The sequence below is a fragment of the Sceloporus occidentalis genome, unplaced genomic scaffold (assembly GCF_023333645.1).
Source record: "Sceloporus occidentalis isolate IW3139 unplaced genomic scaffold, rSceOcc1.0.p SCAF_1, whole genome shotgun sequence".
NCBI lineage: Eukaryota > Metazoa > Chordata > Lepidosauria > Squamata > Phrynosomatidae > Sceloporus > Sceloporus occidentalis.
In genome coordinates this window covers 88,393,389-88,414,487 of record NW_028316981.1, presented here as the reverse complement: position 1 = coordinate 88,414,487, position 21,099 = coordinate 88,393,389, and the positions used below count along the sequence as shown (strand labels likewise).

General features: G+C 42.9%; 1 protein-coding gene across 1 annotated transcript; it reads right to left on the bottom strand.

The window, feature by feature from the left end:
- Nucleotides 1–208: 208 nt before the first annotated feature.
- On the bottom strand, nucleotides 209–17,018 carry LOC149321765 (copper transport protein ATOX1-like). The gene is made up of 4 exons (XM_089501948.1): nucleotides 16,917–17,018; nucleotides 10,728–10,803; nucleotides 3,500–3,670; nucleotides 209–431 (listed from the first exon to the last, which is right to left on the bottom strand). The coding sequence occupies exons 1-3, from the start codon at nucleotides 16,920–16,922 to the stop codon at nucleotides 3,546–3,548; spliced, it is 207 nt and encodes a 68-aa protein (XP_089358074.1). The 5' UTR covers nucleotides 16,923–17,018; the 3' UTR covers nucleotides 209–431; nucleotides 3,500–3,545.
- Between the last annotated feature and the right edge of the window lie 4,081 nt (nucleotides 17,019–21,099).

The window sequence follows — 21,099 nt, the reverse complement described above, 5'->3', positions numbered from 1 at the left end:
ACTATGTGCTACAAAACCTCTCTACATTGGTGTGGGTGGTGAGTGACTGCCCCACTGGGTGCCCACCTGATTTTGAGGTGTCAGCCAGTGTGGTTCACACGCCTTGACACCCCTGTGCATTTTTGAATAATTTAGGCCCAGTCTGGTACTCAGCTTGAAGACTAAATCCCACCCATCCAAACCAGTACAAGAGCTTAAGAAAAGACACTGAGCAGCTCCTTGCTTTATTACAAAGCCAAACAGAAAAATGCATACTGTATGTACTACAAAGAGACTTGGGATATCTGGGATGAAAATGTCTCTTTCCCCACCAAGAGCAGTCTTCTTCTCACCCATTCTTCTCTAACATCTGGCAGGGCAACTGTAGTCAAGGAACAGGACTGAGAGAAGCATAAACAGCAGCCTTCTTACAGAAGTCATATTAAGTGGTGCTGCAGAAAATAAAATAAAATATTTTTAAAAAAATCAATGAAGGGTGAAGAAAGTTAGACAACACCATCTGCTGGTGGAACCCTGTAGAGACATTAGCTTCATGCAAATAGAACAAGGGGCCCCAGGCAACCTCATCAGATGCACAGTGTAATATTCTTTGTGTGCGTGTGCATACACATACTTTAGGTGTAAATAAAAGTTGGACTTAAATGACAATGAAATGTAGAGTACAGTGTGTAACAACCCAATGTAAGCAAAACAACACTAATTTATAATAATATAGGGCCCAAACAGACAGGCCAAAATAAAGCTGCTTCGGATCACTTTGGAGGTATGCTGTTTAAATGACACATGCATCTTAAGAGGCTGGAAGCTGCACCAAAGCTGTGCTCCAGTCCTTAGGACTGGAGCCTAGCTTTGGCACGGCTTCCAGCCTCTTAGGACTCATGCATCAATTAAACAGCATACCTCCAAAGTCACCTGAAGCAGCTTTATTTTGGCCTGTCTGTTTGGGCCCACAGTATTCTAATGAGAGTCAGCATAGTTGTGAGTTTGAACTTTGGATTATGACTTTGGAAATCAGAGTTCAAATCCCTGTTCAGCCATGAAAACCTACTGGGTGATCTTGACACTGTCTCAGGCCTCAGAGGAAGGCAAACTCCCTCTGAAGAAATCTTGCTAATTAACCCCTGTGATAGGTCCGCCTCTGTAAATTAGAAATGAACACACACAATAACAACCTCCACAAATTGACAGCTGTAGTGAAACAGGAAACCATTGTCTCTATTCAGATCCAAATCAATAGAACTGAACTTGAAAAACTGTGATTCTGAAGCGACACACCCATGCAGGAAATCAGACCAAAATCTCTAATAAACCCAATGTAGTACCTGCAAAATATAGGACTGGATTCTCAACTTACAATATTAATACTCCAGTTTGGAAAAGTTACTAGTCATGCTGGCTGGGGGACTGTGGAAGCTGGAATCCAAAGAGTAACTTTCCCAAACCTTGAAACACAGCTATCATTTGCCTTACAGTGCGGGGACAGGCAGTTTGTATATGGCACAAAGAAGAAAGAGAAACCCACCATTTCAAGCACCACTGCCTATGATGGTGGGAAGCGGTGATCCCACCACCCATCTGGTGGAGTGGGGAGAAAAGGACACACCTGGTGTTTCTTTGACCACATCCCATCCCATTTGCTTTCTAAAGAGAGCAACAGATCTCAAATGTGCCAATGACCTTCTTTATGAGAGAGGCCCTAGCTTACCACAAAGTGGTTTAGACTGAATATTCTATGTAAAAGGAACTGCTTCCTGTATTGGTATGGCACAGGTACAGGGCTCTTAAAAATCACAGATGACATGTGTATTCTTCACTACAGTGAGAGCCTAAATACCCTAAAGGCACCAGATCACATCTGATCTTGGGAGCTAAGCAGGGTCAGTTCTGCTTAGTACTTGGATGGGAGACTGCCAACAAATACCAGGTGCTGTAGATTACATTTCAGAGAAAGGAATTGGCAAAACCACCTCTGAATATTCCTTGCCTAAGAAAACCTTATGAAATTCATGGGTCACTGTAAGTTGACAGGTAATGTAAAGGGGGACACACACACTACTGTGAATGTTAACCTGATAATGTAGGCAGAGTTCAGTATTCTGAAGTTCTCAACTGGTAGCCCTCCATGCCAAATACCTGACTACACTTGGGGTGTGCCTGTGTCAATGTTCTCTAAAATGCCAGGCACACACAGTCTTGTTGTTTGTTGAATTAGCGTCATAGCCTGTGGTACAGCCTCACCTCTTAAGCCCAAAACAAGCTCAGACTGAAACAGTAGATTACATATTAATATTATGTATATATTAATAATACATCATTCATACAATATGTTTTTATCATTTTGAACTTTTGCCTCAGAGGATGGCAATGGAACCCCCCCTCTAAGAAACTTGCCAAGAAAATGCTATGATAGAGTTGTCTTAGAGTTGGTGTAAGTAAAAAATGACTTAGAAGCACATAGCAACAACAAAGCTCCCAGAATCCTGCAGCCAGTGAGTTCTGGGAATTTTAATCCTAGCTGGTAATTTTTCCACACTCTGATAATTGTTTTGGTGGCAGCTGTTCAGTTATCAATTCAGCCAGGTCTGCTGTCAAATTAAATATTCCCTTAAACTCTGTGGTAGCAACTGTAATCATATTTGCTAGTGAATATATTCTATGTTTATGCAAGGACAGGCCCAACACCATCCCTCCCTGCCAACTGTTATCTTCTGGCCTGGAGGGAGTGAAAGGACAGGCCCAATACCATCAGGCCCAGCCTCAATTAAGAAGAGCCCTTCCTGCAGTCCATCTGTCTTGGTCCAGGCCTCAGAGGGAGATAAGAACTACTGGACCTGATCCCCTTCCCCACCACCATTCCCTTCTCCTTTTGTTTCATGTCTTTTTAGACTGTAAGCCTGAGTGCAGGGAACCGTCTAATTAAAATAATAATTGTAAGCTGCTCTGAGAGCCTTTAGGACTGAAGGGCAGGGTATACATACCGTAAATAAATAATAATATAGGAAACCTACTGTCTTTTTTAAAGAAAAAGCTGTCCAAAAATGTGAATAATAATGACAATAACAAATTCAATGACAGTATTTCCGTGATGTGGGGAAGAGAGTTCTTAAGATGAAACTGCATGCTAGAGAATCCCTCTGTCTGCTAAACATATTTAGGACAAGTTGAAATGTGACATGAAGTCTTCTGGTTCTGAATTTCTTCATCTTCATTTCATTTAAATCAGTGGCAAGTGAGAGGAAACTTGTAGCACAGTAACATCACACCATGCCTTGGGTTTATTATGTAAGTTTCTATTTTTCAGCTTATCCAGCATGTAGATCTACCTGTATTGCAGCCTGTTCTGACCAGGTGCAATCCAGACATGTTGGGCTATAATGTCCATAATCTCTAGCCAGTACAATGCTCAGTGGGGATTGTGGGCAATATGATCCAACATGTCTGGGGGACCCCACACCAGGAGAATCCACCTTAGTGTTTTTGAGTGTTTCTGAGAACTGACCTTTACTGAAGCACAGGAGCCCCACTAGCCAAGCCTTCCCGTGTGATTACTTCTCTCCAATGTAAGAGGCATTCTTCCCTGTTTTCTTCAGTGTGTCCAACAGAGTGTTGACACTGTGCTCTGATTCAATGCTCACTTTCTTGTTGGGAAGGTCGATTTCAAACTGAACACCTGAGGGAAGAAATACAATATACAGAAGCTGCATTGAGAAATTGGTAACTCAAGAAGTTTCCTCCCCACAAACCCTTCTCTCAGTCTCTTGAGGGCTAGTCTGAAAGAGCTGATTAACAGACAGTTTATAAAATATTGGGCTGGATCCATTTAGGCCTGTGCAACTTTGGGTGATGGAGGTTGGCCTCCTCTTTCCCATGGCAGCCCTTTCAGCTCTCTGAAAAGGGCTTCACAAAGGGTGAGAGACAGAGGGCTTGAGGGAGTGGTCTGTGGACTGGAAAGGAGGATCCCTGAAAACTGGACAAAGCCATCTTCCACGCAGAGTCCCTCAATCCAGGGAAAGCAGATCCTGGATTCAACTTAGTATCTTACAATAAGCCAAAGCCTGGCAAAAATGAGTTACAAGTCAATAGTTTGTAATTTCTACAAATCAGCACTTCAAATTACTGGTAGTTCCTTTATCCAACAACTGAAGTATACCTAGATTGCATTATGAATGTAACCTGGCAAAGGATAACTACCTTTCCAGTGTAATTTTTTTTAAAGTCACCTTTGTAATCATAGGGATATAGCTCATCAAAAGGTGGAAGAATATTGCATGGTTTAAAACTGCTGCATGCTGTGCCATGAGCTACTCTTTCTCCTTCTTTGGAGGTCTTTAAGCAGAGGCTGTATGGCCATCTGTCGGATATACTTTGACTGAGATTTCCTGCATGGCAGGGGGTTGGACTGGATGGCCCTTGTGGTCTCTTCCAACTCTACGATTCTATGATTCTACTGCATTCAAATGGCTTTTTCAAGCAATAAAAGGTAATTGTTTTATTTTGAGAAATGGGAAAGCAAGATCCTTTTGCAAATGTAAATTATTCCTTTAAAAAATGAAACCTGGTGTAAAAAAATGTAAACCAGTGCCTGCTTCACCATGAAATTCTAAACCTAGTTCTCACAGAAGTGGTGAATCCACATTTTGATTGTGACCAGCCAAGCTGCGGGTGGGGGCCCACACGATTAAATGTCACTGACCAGACAAAAAGAAATTTCTACAAAGAAAATTGTCAGAAAAGGATTGGTAGCATAGTTTTCTATCCTATATGCTATTTTTCTATACAAACATTCCCCTCTTTTCAATGGCTTCTTTTGACAGATCTAAGTTATAGCCCTATACTGCACTTTCGGCCCCTGGTCTGCTCTTTTGACCACTGCTGCTGCTTTTTCTCTCTCTTCTGCAGCTCCCCCTATGCCAGTCTGAATCTACTGAAACAGTGTGCTGTTTTTCCTTTCTTAGTCAACCTGGCACCACCTAGTGTCCAGTCTTGCATTTGCATGCTAAAAAAGTCTGGTTTCTGCATTTCAACGGATTCCACTTTTGGACAGTCCTCTGGTCCCTAACCTATCAGATAAGCAAGGGCTTCCTGTATTGGAGGAAATTTTCATTTGGAGGAACATTACAAATATTAGTGAGTTTCAACACAGAAGTCACACTTGTGTAGAAAATAGCATGAAATCCCCATATCCAACATGTTTGAGAGTCATACTTGGGATGTCATGCCATTACATCAAAGGGATAATGCAAGTAAAAACAACCCACTACTGTGTATTCCTGCAGACTCACAAAATGTAACCCAAGAATCATGCTGGATCAGGCCAAAAGCTAACAGTCCCATAGAGACTAACTGAATATATATGGGAAATTCACAAGCAATTATGTTCTTAATGTCAAAATCCTGCTCCTGACCAGTCAGTCTCAGCTCAGACTCCATGGAAAGCATGTTGAATGTTTTTGATCCAATGTGTTCGGATGAAGGACTGGGGACAATGATGCCTTTCCCACAGAAGAAAATACCAAGTGATTCCAAATGGGAGAGAGCTAGCATGGTCTAGTAGTTTAAGTGTTGAAATAGGATACTGGGAGACCAGGGTTTGAATCCTGGATTGGCCATGAAAACCCACTCAGTGACCTCGAGCAAGTAACATTCTCTCAGCCTCACAGAAAGGTGAGGACAAATCCTCTCTGAACAAATACGGCCAAGAATGGAGCCATAATTAGGGTCACCACAACAAAGCCAAATGGAGCCACAGCCAGGCTTGTATAGTCAGCACAACAGAGAAAAAGGATCAACAAGTAAGGATCCTCTCCAAATTTTCCTATGGATCAGCTGAAGGTGAATACACAGTGAGACAATCATATTCTTTCCAAGGTATCCTTCAGCTGTTAAAGTACCTATAGGGAGTCCCTATCTTGGTTAACCTTTGTTATTGTGTGCCTTCAAGTAATTTCCAACTTAGGGCAACCCTACAGTGAACCTACCATGGGATTCTTTGACAAGTTTTTTCAGAGGGGATTTGCCATTGCCATCATCTGAGGCTGAGAGAGTGCGACTTGCCCAAGGCCACTCAGTGGGTTTACATAGCCAAGCCAGGATTCAAACCCTGGTCTCCAGAGTCCTAATCCAATGCTCAAACCAAAGAAAAATCATACTATTAAGACTGGCCATTGCTCTATTCCATTACAAACCTTTGGTTTGCCTTGTATACATCTTTGTATTAATCGGAGAAATATATCGGTGTCAGGGGGGGCTCTTTGCTCTCCAGAAAAAGACTACAAACAACAAAAACAACCAAGGCATCATATTGTTGATCTGTTCCTGTTTGCACCACACTGTATGTTGCCATCAAGCTGTATTAAACCATTTCCAAGCTCTCTTTTTTGCTTGAGTAGCTTGAAGACTCATTGGCGGGTTACATACCGCCGAGAAGCAGTGCTGTCCCGTCGCCGCCGCTTGCGACGTCAGGGAGCCGCAGCTGCCACACTGCGGGGCTCCCGGACGCTCAAAGGAAGGAGTGCGGAAATCGCGCTCCTTCTCAGGCCCCGGAAGAGGCGCCGCAAGTGCCAAAGGGTGCACTTGCGGCGTCACTTCCGGTGCGCCATGTGCAGACGCAGAGCATCCGCCCCTTCCTAACCCTAATACATATTCAATACGTATTTTTTGGCGGTCTATAACCTGCCTTTCTTTCCTTACATTACCCCAGGAGTTTCAGTATACCCTTCTTTAGGACTGCATCACCAAAACAAAGTATTTCTGAATAGCAAATTATCGTTTGGGGCTCATTTTTCTCCCACACAGAATTACAGAGGGACCTCAAGGACTGTTGAATTCAATCCCGTCATGCAGGAATACACCACTAAAGCAGTCCCAAAAGACATCCACACTCTGAAGACTTCTAAAGAGTCCACCACCTTCTGAAGCCTCCACTTCTGTCCCTGCTCTCCTTCTGAGTCCTGTGTGAATGTCTAGAAAGATATTTCATTCCAGTTTTGTGGGAAAGCCAATGATTTCAGTCCAGTCTTTCCTGCTAGTTCAGTGGGAAGGCCTGAGACCACGTTGTATCTCCATTTTTTTTTTTTAAAAAATCCTCTTTGTGTTCTTTCTAATTTGGTGGCCTTTTCTGCTTACTGAAGTCTTTTCTGCTTACTGAAATCTTTTCGGCTTACTGAAATCTTTTCTGCTTACTGAAATCTTTGAGAGCAGCATGATGAGACAGAAGTTGTTTAAAATAAAGAACTGGAGGAAGAACAAGAGAAGTTTGCATATCTTAAATTTCTAGAAGGTACATACCATGCTAGCCGAGCTGCCAAATACAGGGGGAGGTTAAAGAGCAGGGCCTTAAATACTAGGACAAAAGCTTATAACAAGCCCTGGCCTGAACTGGAATTCCAGGTGAATGGACTCAATGAAGGGAGCAATGGCCCTGAGTTTGCAAGACCTGAACAGGGCTGTTGATGATAGGTTGACTTGGAGGTCTCTGAGTCATGGGGTAACCATAAGTCGAAGCTGACTTGACAGCAGTTAACAACAACAATGCCATACTCAAAGACAAATATCCACAGGACTTTATATTTATCCTAGGTCCAAAACATACTGCAGAAATAATCCAGTTTGAGACCACTTTAACTGTGCTGGTTCAGTGCTAGGGAATTCTGGGAACTGATTTTTGTGAGACATTTAGCCTTTGTGTCAGAGAGCTTGGGTGCCACAATAAACTACAGTTCTCAAGATTTCCTAGCACTGAGCCAGAGCAGTTAAAGCAATCTCATGCTGGATTATTTCTCCAGTGTGTTTTGGATCTTGGACCTTTCTTCTCCTTCCTCTCTATTTTCTGAAAAGCCTTGAGTTTTCCAATGTGCTTAGCTTCTATTGTGGTAGCCACTAGAAACCAGAAGCTTCCTTCCCCGTCCCACCCCCGTGCCTGCCTCCAAGGAACTGTGCAAGTTGCTGCTGCTGCTGCTGTCGCTGCCAGGCGGCTCCCTGGGCGGAGAGGACACCTGCGCATCTGCGCATCGCCATAGGGAGGCCGCCTTCGGACTGAAACCATCTTGACACCTCAGCAACAAGCCAGGACCAAGGAGGGATGAGTAACACCTGGGGGAAGGCGGGGGAGAGGGCGTGTCAGTGGGAGCGGCGCGCATATAGCCGGCCTGCCTGGCTTACTTCCCCGTGCCACCCCCGTGCCTGCCTCCAAGGAACTGTGCGAGTTGCTGCTGCTGTCGCTGTCGCTGCCGGGCGGCTCCCTGGGCGGAGAGGACACCTGCACATCTGCGCATCGCCACAGGGAGGCCGCCTTCGGACTGAAACCATCTCGATACCTCAGCAACAAGCCAGGACCGAGGAGGGATGAGTAACACCTGGGGGAAGGCGGGGGAGAGGGCGTTTCGGTGGGAGCGGCGCGCATATAGCCGGCCTGCCTGGCTTCCTTCCCCGTCCCACCCCCGTGCCTGCCTCCAAGGAACTGTGCGAGTTGCTGCTGCTGCTGTCGCTGCCGGGCGGCTCCCTGGGCGGAGAGGACACCTGCGCATCTGCGCATCGCCACAGGGAGGCCGCCTTCAGACTGAAACCATCACAACTGCGCAGGTGCGCAGTTGCGCAAGTATTTTGTCCTGGGGGAGGCAGGCACTGAGCTGTGCCCCGGCTAGCTTCTTGTAAATTTGATATTGTATTTTATTGTATTGTGCTGTTTTGCTGCTGGCTGTATTGAGATATGCATTGTTATTGCTATTGTCATGTACTGAGATTTGTATTGATATTTACTGTATTGAAATGTATTGCTATATGCTATTGTGATGTATTGAGATTTGTATTGAGATTTGTTGTACTGAGATATGCATTGTTATGTTATTGTTATGTGAATCTGTTGTAAACCGCCTTGATTAAGTTTTTAGAAGGGCGGTATATAAATAAACCTTATTATTATTATTATTAGAAGCAAGTTTTTCTAAGTTTATGCCTGCTCCATGCAAGTCCACCCCTTTACACTATTTTCTCCACATTTAAGGCTGGCACACAGATCTGTATTTTTTTTAATTTAGTCCTTTGCTTTATTTTCAGAAGCTAGTTAACTCACAAGCAACACTTCTATGTATGTTGCCACTGTGCCAGTTCCCCAAGGAGAACACTGTGTATATTTTCAATTCAGTGTGCGTTAAACAAAAACTCCTCTGAGAAACAGCTCCTTGCTTGTTTTTCTTTGTGTTACTAAGACAAATCTAGTGAGATACATGACCGGCCAAGTTTCAAAGATTACTTATGTGCATGTATCTCAGAATGTGCATGAGTTCATGCATGTGGATAACATGAGGAGAGCACAGATATAGCTGAGGGAATAGGCAGGATTTGTTTTGAACAAGAGATGTGAAATGTCTTTTAGACTTTAATCTGTTAAGATTCCTTTGAGTGTCAATAAGCATGTGGACAGGGTTGCACAATTCCCTCATCATGGATAAGTGATGTACATTTTCTCCATGCCCAGTACTGAATTCATAGAATCATAGAATTGTTGAGTTGGAAGATACCACAGGGGCCATCCAGTCCAACCCCTTGCCATGCAGGAAGTCCAAATCAAAGCATCCCCGACAGATGGCCATCCAGACTCTGCTTAAAGACCTCCAAGGAAGGAGACTCCACTACACTCTGAGGGAGTTTGTTCCACTGTCGGACAGCCCTTACTGTCAGGAAGTTCCTCCTAATGTTGAGGTGGAATCTCTTTTCCTGTAGCTTGCATCCATTGTTCCGGGTCCTATGCATATCAGCCGTTTAATTCTATGACTCCTACCTTACACATAGGTAGTTACACCTATATACAGTCTGCTTCTTAATGCTTATTCACAGAAGGAAATTCATATGCTTCTGAATCATATTGGAATTACAGAAACATATGGAAATTACAGGGAAGGAATTTCAATGCAATTTAGCTTGCCAAATTGTCCTTGCTGTGGATATCCTTCAAAGTCTTACAAAAATCAACCTAACATCATTTGGGCAGGTGATTAGTCACCAGGTAAGTTAAGGACTGTAGTGGGCTTGGATCTCTTCCTGTAGAAACAACCAAGAGTTACAGGGAACCATCAGTGAGTAGGAGCAAGCATTTGATGTTAAAATGGCACAGTCTAGAAGAGGAAATCTGCTTGTTCATCATAAAGGAGATCAACCCTCTTTCAAAGACTCATGGGATATAAAGTAAACACAACTTGTCAAGAATCAATAATTAGTTACTGACTGACTACCTACATTAGGAGTAAAGCGGCATTCAACAAGCTGCTTGCTGCCTTAGTTACGACAGGGAAAGAAGTGAAGGTTTCAGTACAAAGAACAAGTTTTATGTTGGGTGGGGAATGTTGTCAGCCTGCAGTTCCCAAAAGCCACAGGCAATATAGCCAGTGGTGAAGGATGATAGATGCAGTCTGGTAATAGGTGAGCCACACATTTCTTATCCCTGTTTTAAATTAAAGCAGGTTGGTGTAATGAATATGATATGCAAGCAAGACACTACTGCAATATACAAGATTTTAAAAATTCACATTCTAGAGCAGTGCCTTGATAACAGGAATCCACGTTGCAAGAGACTGGCTGCCTAATATTTGAGGGGAACATCAGCTTGGTGAACAATTCAAATGGCAGTGACCTGCCCTTTCAGCAAGAGGATCTCATTTGCTTCACCCTCTGCTTACAATATCAACAAGCTGCAAGGGCTCAGACTCTAGAGTATGCTAAGTACGACTTACCTCCCAGCTTGTTGAGAACACGGGTTACAGCATTGGAGCACCCTTCACAGGTCATGTCTACGAAGAACTCATATTTCTGAAAGCATCAGAAGAAAGATTAGAAAAGTTATTGAAAGAGATTTTGTGCAGCAATGGTACAACTATGAAATAAAACCAAGCTAGTAGCCAACACTGCCCTTGAAATCTGGTGGGAATACAACTTTCCCCCTCCTCATCCACTGGCCATGCTGGATGAGGATGATGGGAGCTCTGGCATAACATGTCTGAAAGATGCTGCAGGCTAACATCAAAGGTTGCTTTGGATGTCATGTTCAGCACATTCAAAATCTTTACAAAACACAACTTCAGATTCTTGTTAATTATGTCTCCACAGCATAGCTAGCCAACATGGTATAGTGTTTTGGATGTTGGATGAAGGCTCCAGAAGATCAGGGTTTGAATCCCTGCTCAGCCATGGAAGCCCACTGCGTGACCTTTGGCAAGTAACACTCTCTGAGCCTCAGAAGAAAGCAATGGCAAACCCCCTCTGAACAAATCTTGCCAAGAAAACCCTACGATAGGATATCCATAAGTGAAGTCAGCTTGAAAGCACATAACAACAAGCATAATGTTGGGTTCAAAACAAAGATGTCTTTAAGAATATTTTCAGTGGCCAGAACAACTTTTGACAGCTGGAAAAAAGCTTATTGGCCAAATTCCATTGGTTCTTCATTGTGTTTACATTTCCTAAACACAATTGCATAACCATTTATAAGAAATTAGAACATTTCTGATACTTCCTTCTATTACTGTTACTTTCTGTTTCATTTTTGCTTTCTTTTCTGTGTTGCCTTAATCTTATTCCCAACCAGTAACACAAAGTAATTTTTTTTCCCAAAAAGGAAAGGGAACATGTTCTCAAAAACTTACCTGGCTGTAACATCTGTTTCAGAAACAACTGTAGCCCCAGACCTTTACAGGAGCAAGAGATTATTTTGTTTGAACAAAGAATTATTTTAATATATTGAAAAGGAAAGCCTCCTTTTTATGGAAAGTAAATGGTCCAAGCTACAGGTATGAGCAAACTACAGCTGGATTGTCCTGGTAGACCTGGTATATACTTCCTTGAACTACAAACCCCATCATTCCAGCCAGCATAGCTGATGGACATACTGTTCATGGATATAGGAAGCTGCAGCCCCACAAAGATGAGGGATCCTAGTTGAGGAAGATTGACATTACAGCCACAATCCAAGCTGGATGTCATATCCAGCATGTTCAGTCTCCTGTATGTGGACCACAATGCCTCCATGATGACATGTCATTTTCTACCTCCCTAGTGTAAGTTGAATACAGTATTCCTTATCCATACTGCTTAGGACCAGAAGGATTTCAGAGTTTGGAATACCTGTATTTGCATCTGGTAACCTCGAGATTGGATTTCTGCAACGCACTCTACATGGGGCAACCCTTATACCAAACCCGGAAGCTACAAATGGTACAGAATATGGCAGCCAGGCTGGTCACTGGAACTTCCAGGGCCAGCCATATTACACCGGTGCTTAAAGATCTGCATTGGCTGCCTATTCGCTTCCGGGCACAATATAAGGTGTTGGTGATGACCTATAAAGCCCTAAATGGCTTGGGCCCAGGATACCTGAAGGACCGCCTCTCCCCGTACATTCCGTCCCGCACCCTCAGAATATCTGGGCAGCAACTACTTATGGTGCCAGGGGCTAGGTTGACCTCCACCGCGAGGAAGACATTTTCCATCGCCGCCCCGGCCCTTTGGAACACGCTGCCCACAGAGCTCCGCTCGGCCACCTCCCTGGCCCAATTTAGAAAGGACCTAAAAACCTTTCTATTTCAGCTTGCATTCCCCGATTAAAGTCCAGTGGGCCTCCCTTCCTCTTCTGTGGCAAAGAGGACTGGCTAACGGGGGTTTTATTCTGTTTGTGTGTAATTGTTTTTAACCCTGATGTATATGTTGTTTGATATTTTGCTGTCAACCGCCCTGATCTATGGAAGGGCAGTATAAAAATAAAAATTTTATTATTATTATTTATGTGAAGAATCAGATATCTTGGAGATGAGACAAATCTAAATACAAAATTCATTTGTTTCATAGACACCTTATACAAATAGCTTGAAAGTAATTTTACACCGTATGTTTAATAAATTTGTGCAAAAAAAGTTCGTGCAGACTAAACCATCAGAAAGCAAAGGTGGCACTATCTCACCCACCCATGTAGACAATTTTGGATGTTTGAATATTGCGGATTTTGGAATTCCAGATAAGGGAGAATCAACCTGTATCAACTCTGTTAACTCTGTATGCCATCACACCAAAGTACACTGATTCCTCAAAGTACAGTACATTGGTTCTTTGCTAACCTAAAAGCAGTGTTTAAATTGGTTTTTTTTAAGACAGAGGACCCCTAATTGTGAGATATTAGTGTAGATATAATTTTGTTATTGTTGTGTGCCATCAAGTAGTTTTTGACTTATGGTGACCTTAAGGGTGAACCTATCATGGGGTCTCCTGGGAGTGAGAGTGTATGACTCACCCAAGGTCATCCAGTGGGTTTTCAAGGCTGAGTGTTAATTTTGACCAGCATGGTGTAGTAGTGGTTTGTGTGCTGGACTATGACTCTGGAGAACAGAATTCAAATCCCTGCTTTGGGATGGAAACTCATTGGGCAGGTTGCACTCTCTCAGCCTCAGAGGAAGACAACAACAATTTTAACTGAACTATTATAAGGAAAATAGATTGAATTTGCATTCAATTGTGAACAAAAATTAATACATAGTTTAAAACTAAACAAACAAAGCCCTATGCTTTAATATAAAGAGCTTACAATTTAAAACAGTTTTAAAACGTTGATTGCTCTTCTAAGGTATACAATCTAACCTTCATATATGACTGGGAAAAGACAGATATACAATGTATGTACATTTCTGAAGGTTATATTTGAGCACTTTCACAATCAATAAATCATTGCAGTTTAGTTTGAAGGTTTTGCCTACAGCCCTAAAGTTCTCTTCATGTTCTGCTTGCAGTCTCTGAACAACAAGAAGTGGGTAGGTAAGAAAGGTTAATGATACTCTGTCCTTTCTCTGGGTGGATCATAAATAAGTTTGGGATTAATAAAACTTGGCAAAACCTGCATCCCTGGTAAACAGACCAACCCCAAGAAAGCTGAGGGTTTCTGTGCACTATTCTAGAGTAGACAGGGCAGCCTGGGAATAAAGAGTCAGCCTTTGAATGACTAACCGGTTTTTCCTCGTACCACTAAAGACGCAATTCACAGGGGTGAAACTGGAGATACAGTAGGCATCCAAGCCAGATACTTAGATATGTGTTGCAGATGGTAGAGTCAAAAATGTACACAAGCCTTCATGCCATAAGAAAAGCCAGACTCCTGATATTTTTCAAAGGATTCAGTTCAATTCCATATTCAGGGCCAGCCCAAGACATGTTGCTCCCCCTGAGGTCAAGATCGTGCTTCCTCTCATTCTATAACCAAAAACTCAACCAGACTGCCAGCTGAATCTTACTAGTGTTTGTAAACATTATTTTTTTGGACTTCAGTTCCCAAAATCTCCCAGTCAGCATGGCCAATTGGAACTGCAGTCATGGTCATGTCAGCTGGGGGATTTGGAGTTTGTAAGCCAAAAACTGTGAATGCTACAGCAAATTAAGCTGTACATGCAACCTTGAGTCTTGATCCCTTCCAGTGATGTGAGAGCTGGACAGTTAAGAAAGATTATAGGGAAAAAATGCATTCATTTGAGATGTGGTGCTGGAGAAGAATGCTGAGGATCCCATGAACAGCCAAAAGGACAAACAAATGGGTCCTAGAGCAGATCAATCTGGAAACCTCCCTGGAAGCCAAGATAATCAAAATGAGGCTGTTGTACTTGGACACATCATGAGAAGGAAGGACTCATTGGAAAAGACAATAATGCTGGGAAAGGTGGAGGGAAGTAGGAAGAGAAGTCCACATTCCAGATGGATGGACTCTATTAAGGAGGTCACAGGTTTGTGGTTGCAGAAATTAAGCAGAGCAGTGGAAGACAGAGGATCTCCCATCCATAGGGTCACCATGAGTCGAGATCGACTCGAGCGCAGTTAACAACAACAAGACAAAGGCCGGTTACAGACCGGCACTTGGGACATCTGCAGGACGCCCCATTTTAAAAAAGGGGCGTCTCTTCTAGACGCCCCTGGCTCTAATATGGACTCTGTCTGTACAATATGGCGCCGGCCGTTCCACACGGCCGGCGCCATCTTTACGTATCGGACGCTGTGCGTCCGAACGTGTCGCGGCGTCTGTGACATCGTGAATGCGCCCCTGGCGCCTCGCGACATCACAGAGGCGCCGCAAGAAGAAGCTCCATTTTGGAGCTTCTTTTTCGGTCCGTGCGGGAGCCGCGCGGTGTGGCTGCTGCGGCTCCCGCACGGAGCAAACGGCGGCGGCAGACCACCTCAAAGCGGCGGTCTATAACCCGCCAAAGTTCTGGAAGGAGCTCTTTCGCCTTTCTTGCTCACTGTGAGGATAGCTCAGGCAGGCCTTGCAGCTCATGATTTAACACTTTTTGCCTAAAAGTAATCTACAGTGTAGAAGCAGCATAGTGGCTTGAGCATTGGACTATGACTCTGGAGACCAGGGTTCAATTCCTGGCTCAGCCATGAAACCCACTGGGTGGTTTAGGGCAAGTAACGCCCTTCAGCTTCTCAGGAAGGCAAAGGCAAACTTCCTCTGTGGTTGCCAAGAAAACTCCATGATAGAGTTGCCTTAGGGTTGCCAGAAGTCAGAAACAACTTAAAGGCACCCAACAACAAATTTAGGCCTGTTACAGACTGCCAAAATAAAGCTGCTTCGGGTCTCTTTGGAGGTATGCTATTTAAATGATGCATGGGTTCTAAGAGTCCGGAGGTCGCGCCAAAGCCACACTCCATTCCTAAGCACTGGAGTGCAGCTTTGGTGCAGCTTCCGGATTCTTAGGATGCATGCATCATTTAAACAGCATACCTCCAAAGAGACCTGAAGCAGCTTTATTTTGGCAGTCTGTAACAGGTCAACATTTCTCTTCAAAACCAACAAAATGTCCCAAATCTTGACTTTTAGGATTCATGGGGCACGAAAAGAGGTAATAAAGGCCGCCCTGAGTCCCAGCCTTGGGAGAAGGTGCGTGATATGAATAATAATAATAATAATAATAATAATAATAATAATAATTTTAAAAAACTATATGGCACCTCAGAAATGAACCTTCACCCATGGACATCCACTGAAACAGATGTCATTTTGGACTGACACACTGCAGCTCAACCTTTTTGCAGTTAAAACGTTTAACTGGGCTGACTTTGGGGCCATATTTGAACTATTAATGACGCCAATAGCAAACATGGTTTTTGACAAATGGTGAAAGGGGAAGGTTTTTTTAAAATGTTCAGAACACACCTCAGCGCCCACAGTCTTTAAAAACAGTTTTAAGGCAACATAGCCCCATAGTAGCAAAAGCACAACAGCATCCAAAACCCCACCAAAACCAGCACGATGCCTTTATGGGGCCAACCAAAATGCACAAAATACATGATGCAAGCTTCTTCTTCTTTTTTAGAGAGACAGCGTGGAGCAGTGGTTTGAGTCTTGGACTCAGGGCTCAAACCAGACTGGGAGACCAGGGTTTGAATCCCTGCTCAGCCACGGAAACCCACTTAGCCAAGTCACACTCTCTCAGCCTCAGAGGAAGGCAATGGCAACCCCCCAACTCCTCTGAAGAAACTTGGGAAGAGAAACCCTCTGATAGATCCACAGCCTTAGGGTCTCCATAAAGGACTTGGAGGCATACAACAGAGAAATGTTGCCACACACACACACACACACACACACACATATATATATATATACGCACACACACACACACACACAGACATACTGTATATATATATATACACACACATATGTCTGTGTGTAGTGTATGTGTGTGTGTGTGTATATATATATATTATTTTGCTATATACATAATATATATATATAATAAAATGGGCCCAGGAATCTGCTATAGCAAAATAATAATAACAATAATAGTAATAGTAATAATCTCTTTCTGAAAGCAAAGCTCCCTTTGTGACGTTGCGTCCCCAACGGAACCCTCCCTCCAGCTCTGTGTTCCCGGGGGGCATCTTTCAGAAACACCCACCGGCATCGTTGCTGCTGCTATTGTTGGTCCCCGGAACGCAGCGGCGCGGCCTCTTCCCTCTGCGAAATGAAAGGCCGACTGAGGCAGGGGGCGGAGCTTCGCCTTCCCTCCCTCCCTTCGGCGGGAAGGAAGGAACGCCCAAGGCCCGCCGTTCCTGCTGGGCGCCGCTAGGGGGAGCAATTTCATTAGTGGGGCTGGAAGGCGCAGCAAGGCGCTTCTCCTCCTACAGTACAAGTAAATAATCCAGTCTGAGACTCCTTTAACTGCCCCTGGCTCAATGCTAGGGCATTCTGGGAATTCTAGTTTTGTGACACAATAATACTTCTCTGTCAGAATAAACTATAGTTCCCCTGATTTCCCAGCACTGAGCCAGGGCAGTTAAAGCAGTATCAAACTGAACTTCTCCATCTCTGACAGGGAAGGCTTAATAGCTCACAACGCTACAGGGCAGTTAAAGCAGTCTCAAACTGGATTTCTCCATCTCTGACAGTGAAGGCTCAATATCTCAGAAAACTACAAATCCCAGAATTCCCTAGCACTAGTTAAAGTAGTGTCAGACTGCATTATTTCCGCATCAGTGCAGATGCAGCCTCAGCTAAGGCTGCCAGATGAAGTAAAGGACAGGGCTTCTATGCCATTAATGATTGTTTAGAAGAGGGAATTTATTATGTCAAAATGAGTAATTACAACAGGCAAGGTCAATTGCAGTTGCCTCCAGAATCCCATTCCAGCATGCTGCAGATAAATGGAATGGAGGAAAATTGTGCAGTAAATAATGAAATGAAGTTTAATGTGAGGAAGAATTGACTGAAGGTGATCATACTGTAGCTGTGTGTGACCAGCAAAGTAAACAGCATCTCCCCTGGATTTTTTAGTCAGCATCCATGAAAAACAAAACAGAAAGAAAAAGGGACAGCAGATAAGCCTGTCTCCCCAGCTTACACTAGAAAGCATAGCTCTATAAATTTGGCCACCAAAATGGAAACCAAAAGTGGAGGTTGATGAAAGAAAATCATCCCTGCCAGAAATTTGAAAGACACCTCCAGTGGTCTCTAGAAAGTTGTGTTTTTTTTTAATTATGCAAGGCTTAACTGGCCCAGTGGTTTCATTTCAAATGCATATATTGTTACTTTTGAGTAAAAAGTTTGTTGAAACATATTGAATTGCTCAACTTTTTTTTACTGTAGGAACCTACCTCTTTTTGTTCCAAGTTATTTGTGCCTCAAGTACCAAATTGCTTTTTAAAGAGAGAATGCCCATGAACACATCTACTTTGGTAATTGAGGTCTCATTCCCACTTACAAAAAAAACGGTTTGCGATCTGAATCGATGGATCGATTCAACAGCGCAGCGTGCTTCCCACTACATTTGCCCCAATTGCATTTTCCCCCTGTAAAATAAGCCACTTGTGGTTCACGTTCACGAATGAATCGGTTCAAAATGGACACGCTCCAGTTAGCCGAAAGGCAAATTTAAACCGATCCTGATCCGCATCTGGTTCACACTTGCACAGAATCGATTTATCAGAAAAGGCGTGGAAAACATCAGCATCAAAAAGACATGAGTTAAATGGGTCTAGCGCATGCCTCCCCCCTCTCCGAATCAATTCAAGTGGGGACCAGGTTTATTTGAACCGGTTCAAACCGATTTGCGATCCGCTTTAAAAGGTAGTGGGAATCACCACTGAGGTATACCTGTGCATCAGGATGCTGGGCATCACATAGCTGGTAATAGGAGGGTGTTACCACCATCTCTTTCTGTACTTTGTATATGTAAAAATGTTATAGCTCCCATGAACATATCAATGTCAGTAAAAGGAACGATAGAATGCTTGTGGGTGAGACATTGAGAGTGGAACTAGAACTACTTGCTGTGGCCCTGTTCTGGCCAATGTGTTCATTTAGCTATGTAAATAATGCCTGAACAGGCTTGCACCATGGGTGAACAATACATGGCCGTCACCATGTTTTTTGCCTTCCTGAGAACCTCTCAGTGCCCCTCCTGGAAGGAATTTTAAAAGTGATAATTGTGTGTCCAAATGGACACCCAGTCCTGGCTTTTAAACAGCCACTGAAGATAGATGGACACATACAACATCACGAGTGAACTGTGCCATTCTCACCCCTTTCCAAATGTCTTCTACAAGTTACTGCAAACCAAATATAAAAGTAAAATGAATAAATCCATGAATACATCTCTTAGTTCAGATCAATTGTCTTTTTTAAAACTATTTTTTCTAAGTTTTGTTAAGGGTTCTAAGGATTTGTTTTCTTTTTAATTTGGGTATTTTCTGGTGGGGGGAAGGGTAATAAAAATTGCTAGGATGTTGATGTGTTTATTATTTTAAACTCTTTACATTATTGAGATTCTCTGACATTTTACACTCTGTACATTCCCCTTTAGGGGGAAAAACTTCCAACAAAATCTGAATATTAGGATTGTATATACAAGGGAAACTTCTTCTTAGGAACCTTTTGAATGGGAGAATGGATACTCAGGAACAATTTATTACAATGTATTGGGGTTTCGGGGGTGTTGTTCAAAAAGGAGAATTGACTTTCTCCTTTAAAACACACTCTTTCAACAAAATCTAAATGTTAAGATTGTATGTAGTGAAGATGTTTCAAGTCACAAAACTTTTGAATGGAAGAAGGGGCACCCAGGAATCATTTCTTTACAAATGCCCTGCTGTGTGTGTGTGTGTGTGTGTGAGAGAGAGAGAGAGAGAGAGATTGGCCTGTTACAGACTGCCAAAATAAAGCTGCTTCGGGTCTCTTTGGAGGTATGCTGTTTAAATGATGCATGCATCCTAAGAATCCGGAAGCTGCACCAAAAGCTGCACTCCAGTGCTTAGGAATGGAGTGTGGCTTTGGTGCGACCTCTGGACTCTTAGGACCCATGTGTCATTTAAATAGCATATCTCCAAAGAGACCCAAAGCAGCTTTATTCTGGCAGTCTGTAACAGGCCAGAGAGAGAGAATATCAAAAAGGAAAACTGATGTTTCTGGAATGCTCTGGGAGTGGTGATTTTCCTCTAAAGCAGTGGTTCTCAACCTGTGGGTCGGGACCCCTTTGGGGGTCAAATGACCCTTTCATGGGGGTCGCCTAAGACCATTGGAAAACACCTATTTCATTACAGTTATGAGGTAGCAATGAAAATAATTTCATGGGTTTGGGTCGCCACAACATGAGGAACTGTATTAAAGGGTCGCGGCATTAGGAAGGTTGGGAACCACTGCTCTAAAGCAAGCTGGAGGGACTTGCTTGTCTACAGGCTTTTGTGGTGTCTACATGCTTTTGTGGTGCATTTTTAAACCCAGAAATTACCTTACATTTATTCTAGTTTGGGGGGAATATAGAGAAATCCCATATTTTGGAGTGAGAGAGCTGTCCATGGTATGATTCTTGGAACAAAATTAGCCTGTTGATCATCTGAAGTTGTCGCCCCCCCCCCCCCAATCCATCATTTATAGGTTTAACATATTTTATTATATAGGTTTCTTCTTCCCCCAAATACTACAGCTGCGGTGAGAAATACTGAGAATCAAGCTAACTGTTTTAAAAACATTCAGAACAGAAGGATCTCAGGGATTATGTATTCCAATTCTATGGCTGCAGCATGTGCCAACCACGGCACTTGCTTTTCAGATTAGTTCAAAGTATTGTTTTTACCATTAAAGTCCTGCACAGTTTGGGGCCTGGATTAACTACCTATCTGGTTATGAACCTGTCCAGAGGATAAGATCTTAAGGAAAGGGCCTCTTGAGAATATCTTCGCCATGAAAACGTTTTTATTTTTTTGAATTGTGGACTACATTCCCTTCAGTCAGTTCCCATCCTCACTGTTCAGAGTGACTTTTGAAATAGTTTAAATGTTTATAAACTGGTGGTTTTAATGGTTTTATTGTGTAAATTTTCCATAGTTATGATTTTAATGATTTTTTAAAATTTATTTTTAATGATGCTCAGGAAATGTATTCAGGGATAGCCCTGTTGGCCACATAGCAAAGTACAAATAACATCCAGAATCCACAAAACAGTGATACCTTTATTTGACTAATCAAAATACACAAATACATAATGCAAGTTTTCAAAGCTCTCTTGGTTTCTTCATCAGGTAAAGGTGTTAAAACCATTTAGGAGATTATTTTTAAAAACATGATATTTTAATGATGTAATCTGA

Excerpts from the sequence above, each read along its gene's own strand:
- LOC149321765 (XM_089501948.1), bottom strand. Across the intron at positions 3,671-10,727 it reads TGTTCTCAACAAGCTGGGAG|GTGTTCAGTTTGAAATCGAC; the intron begins GTAAGTCGTACT and ends TTCTTCCCTCAG.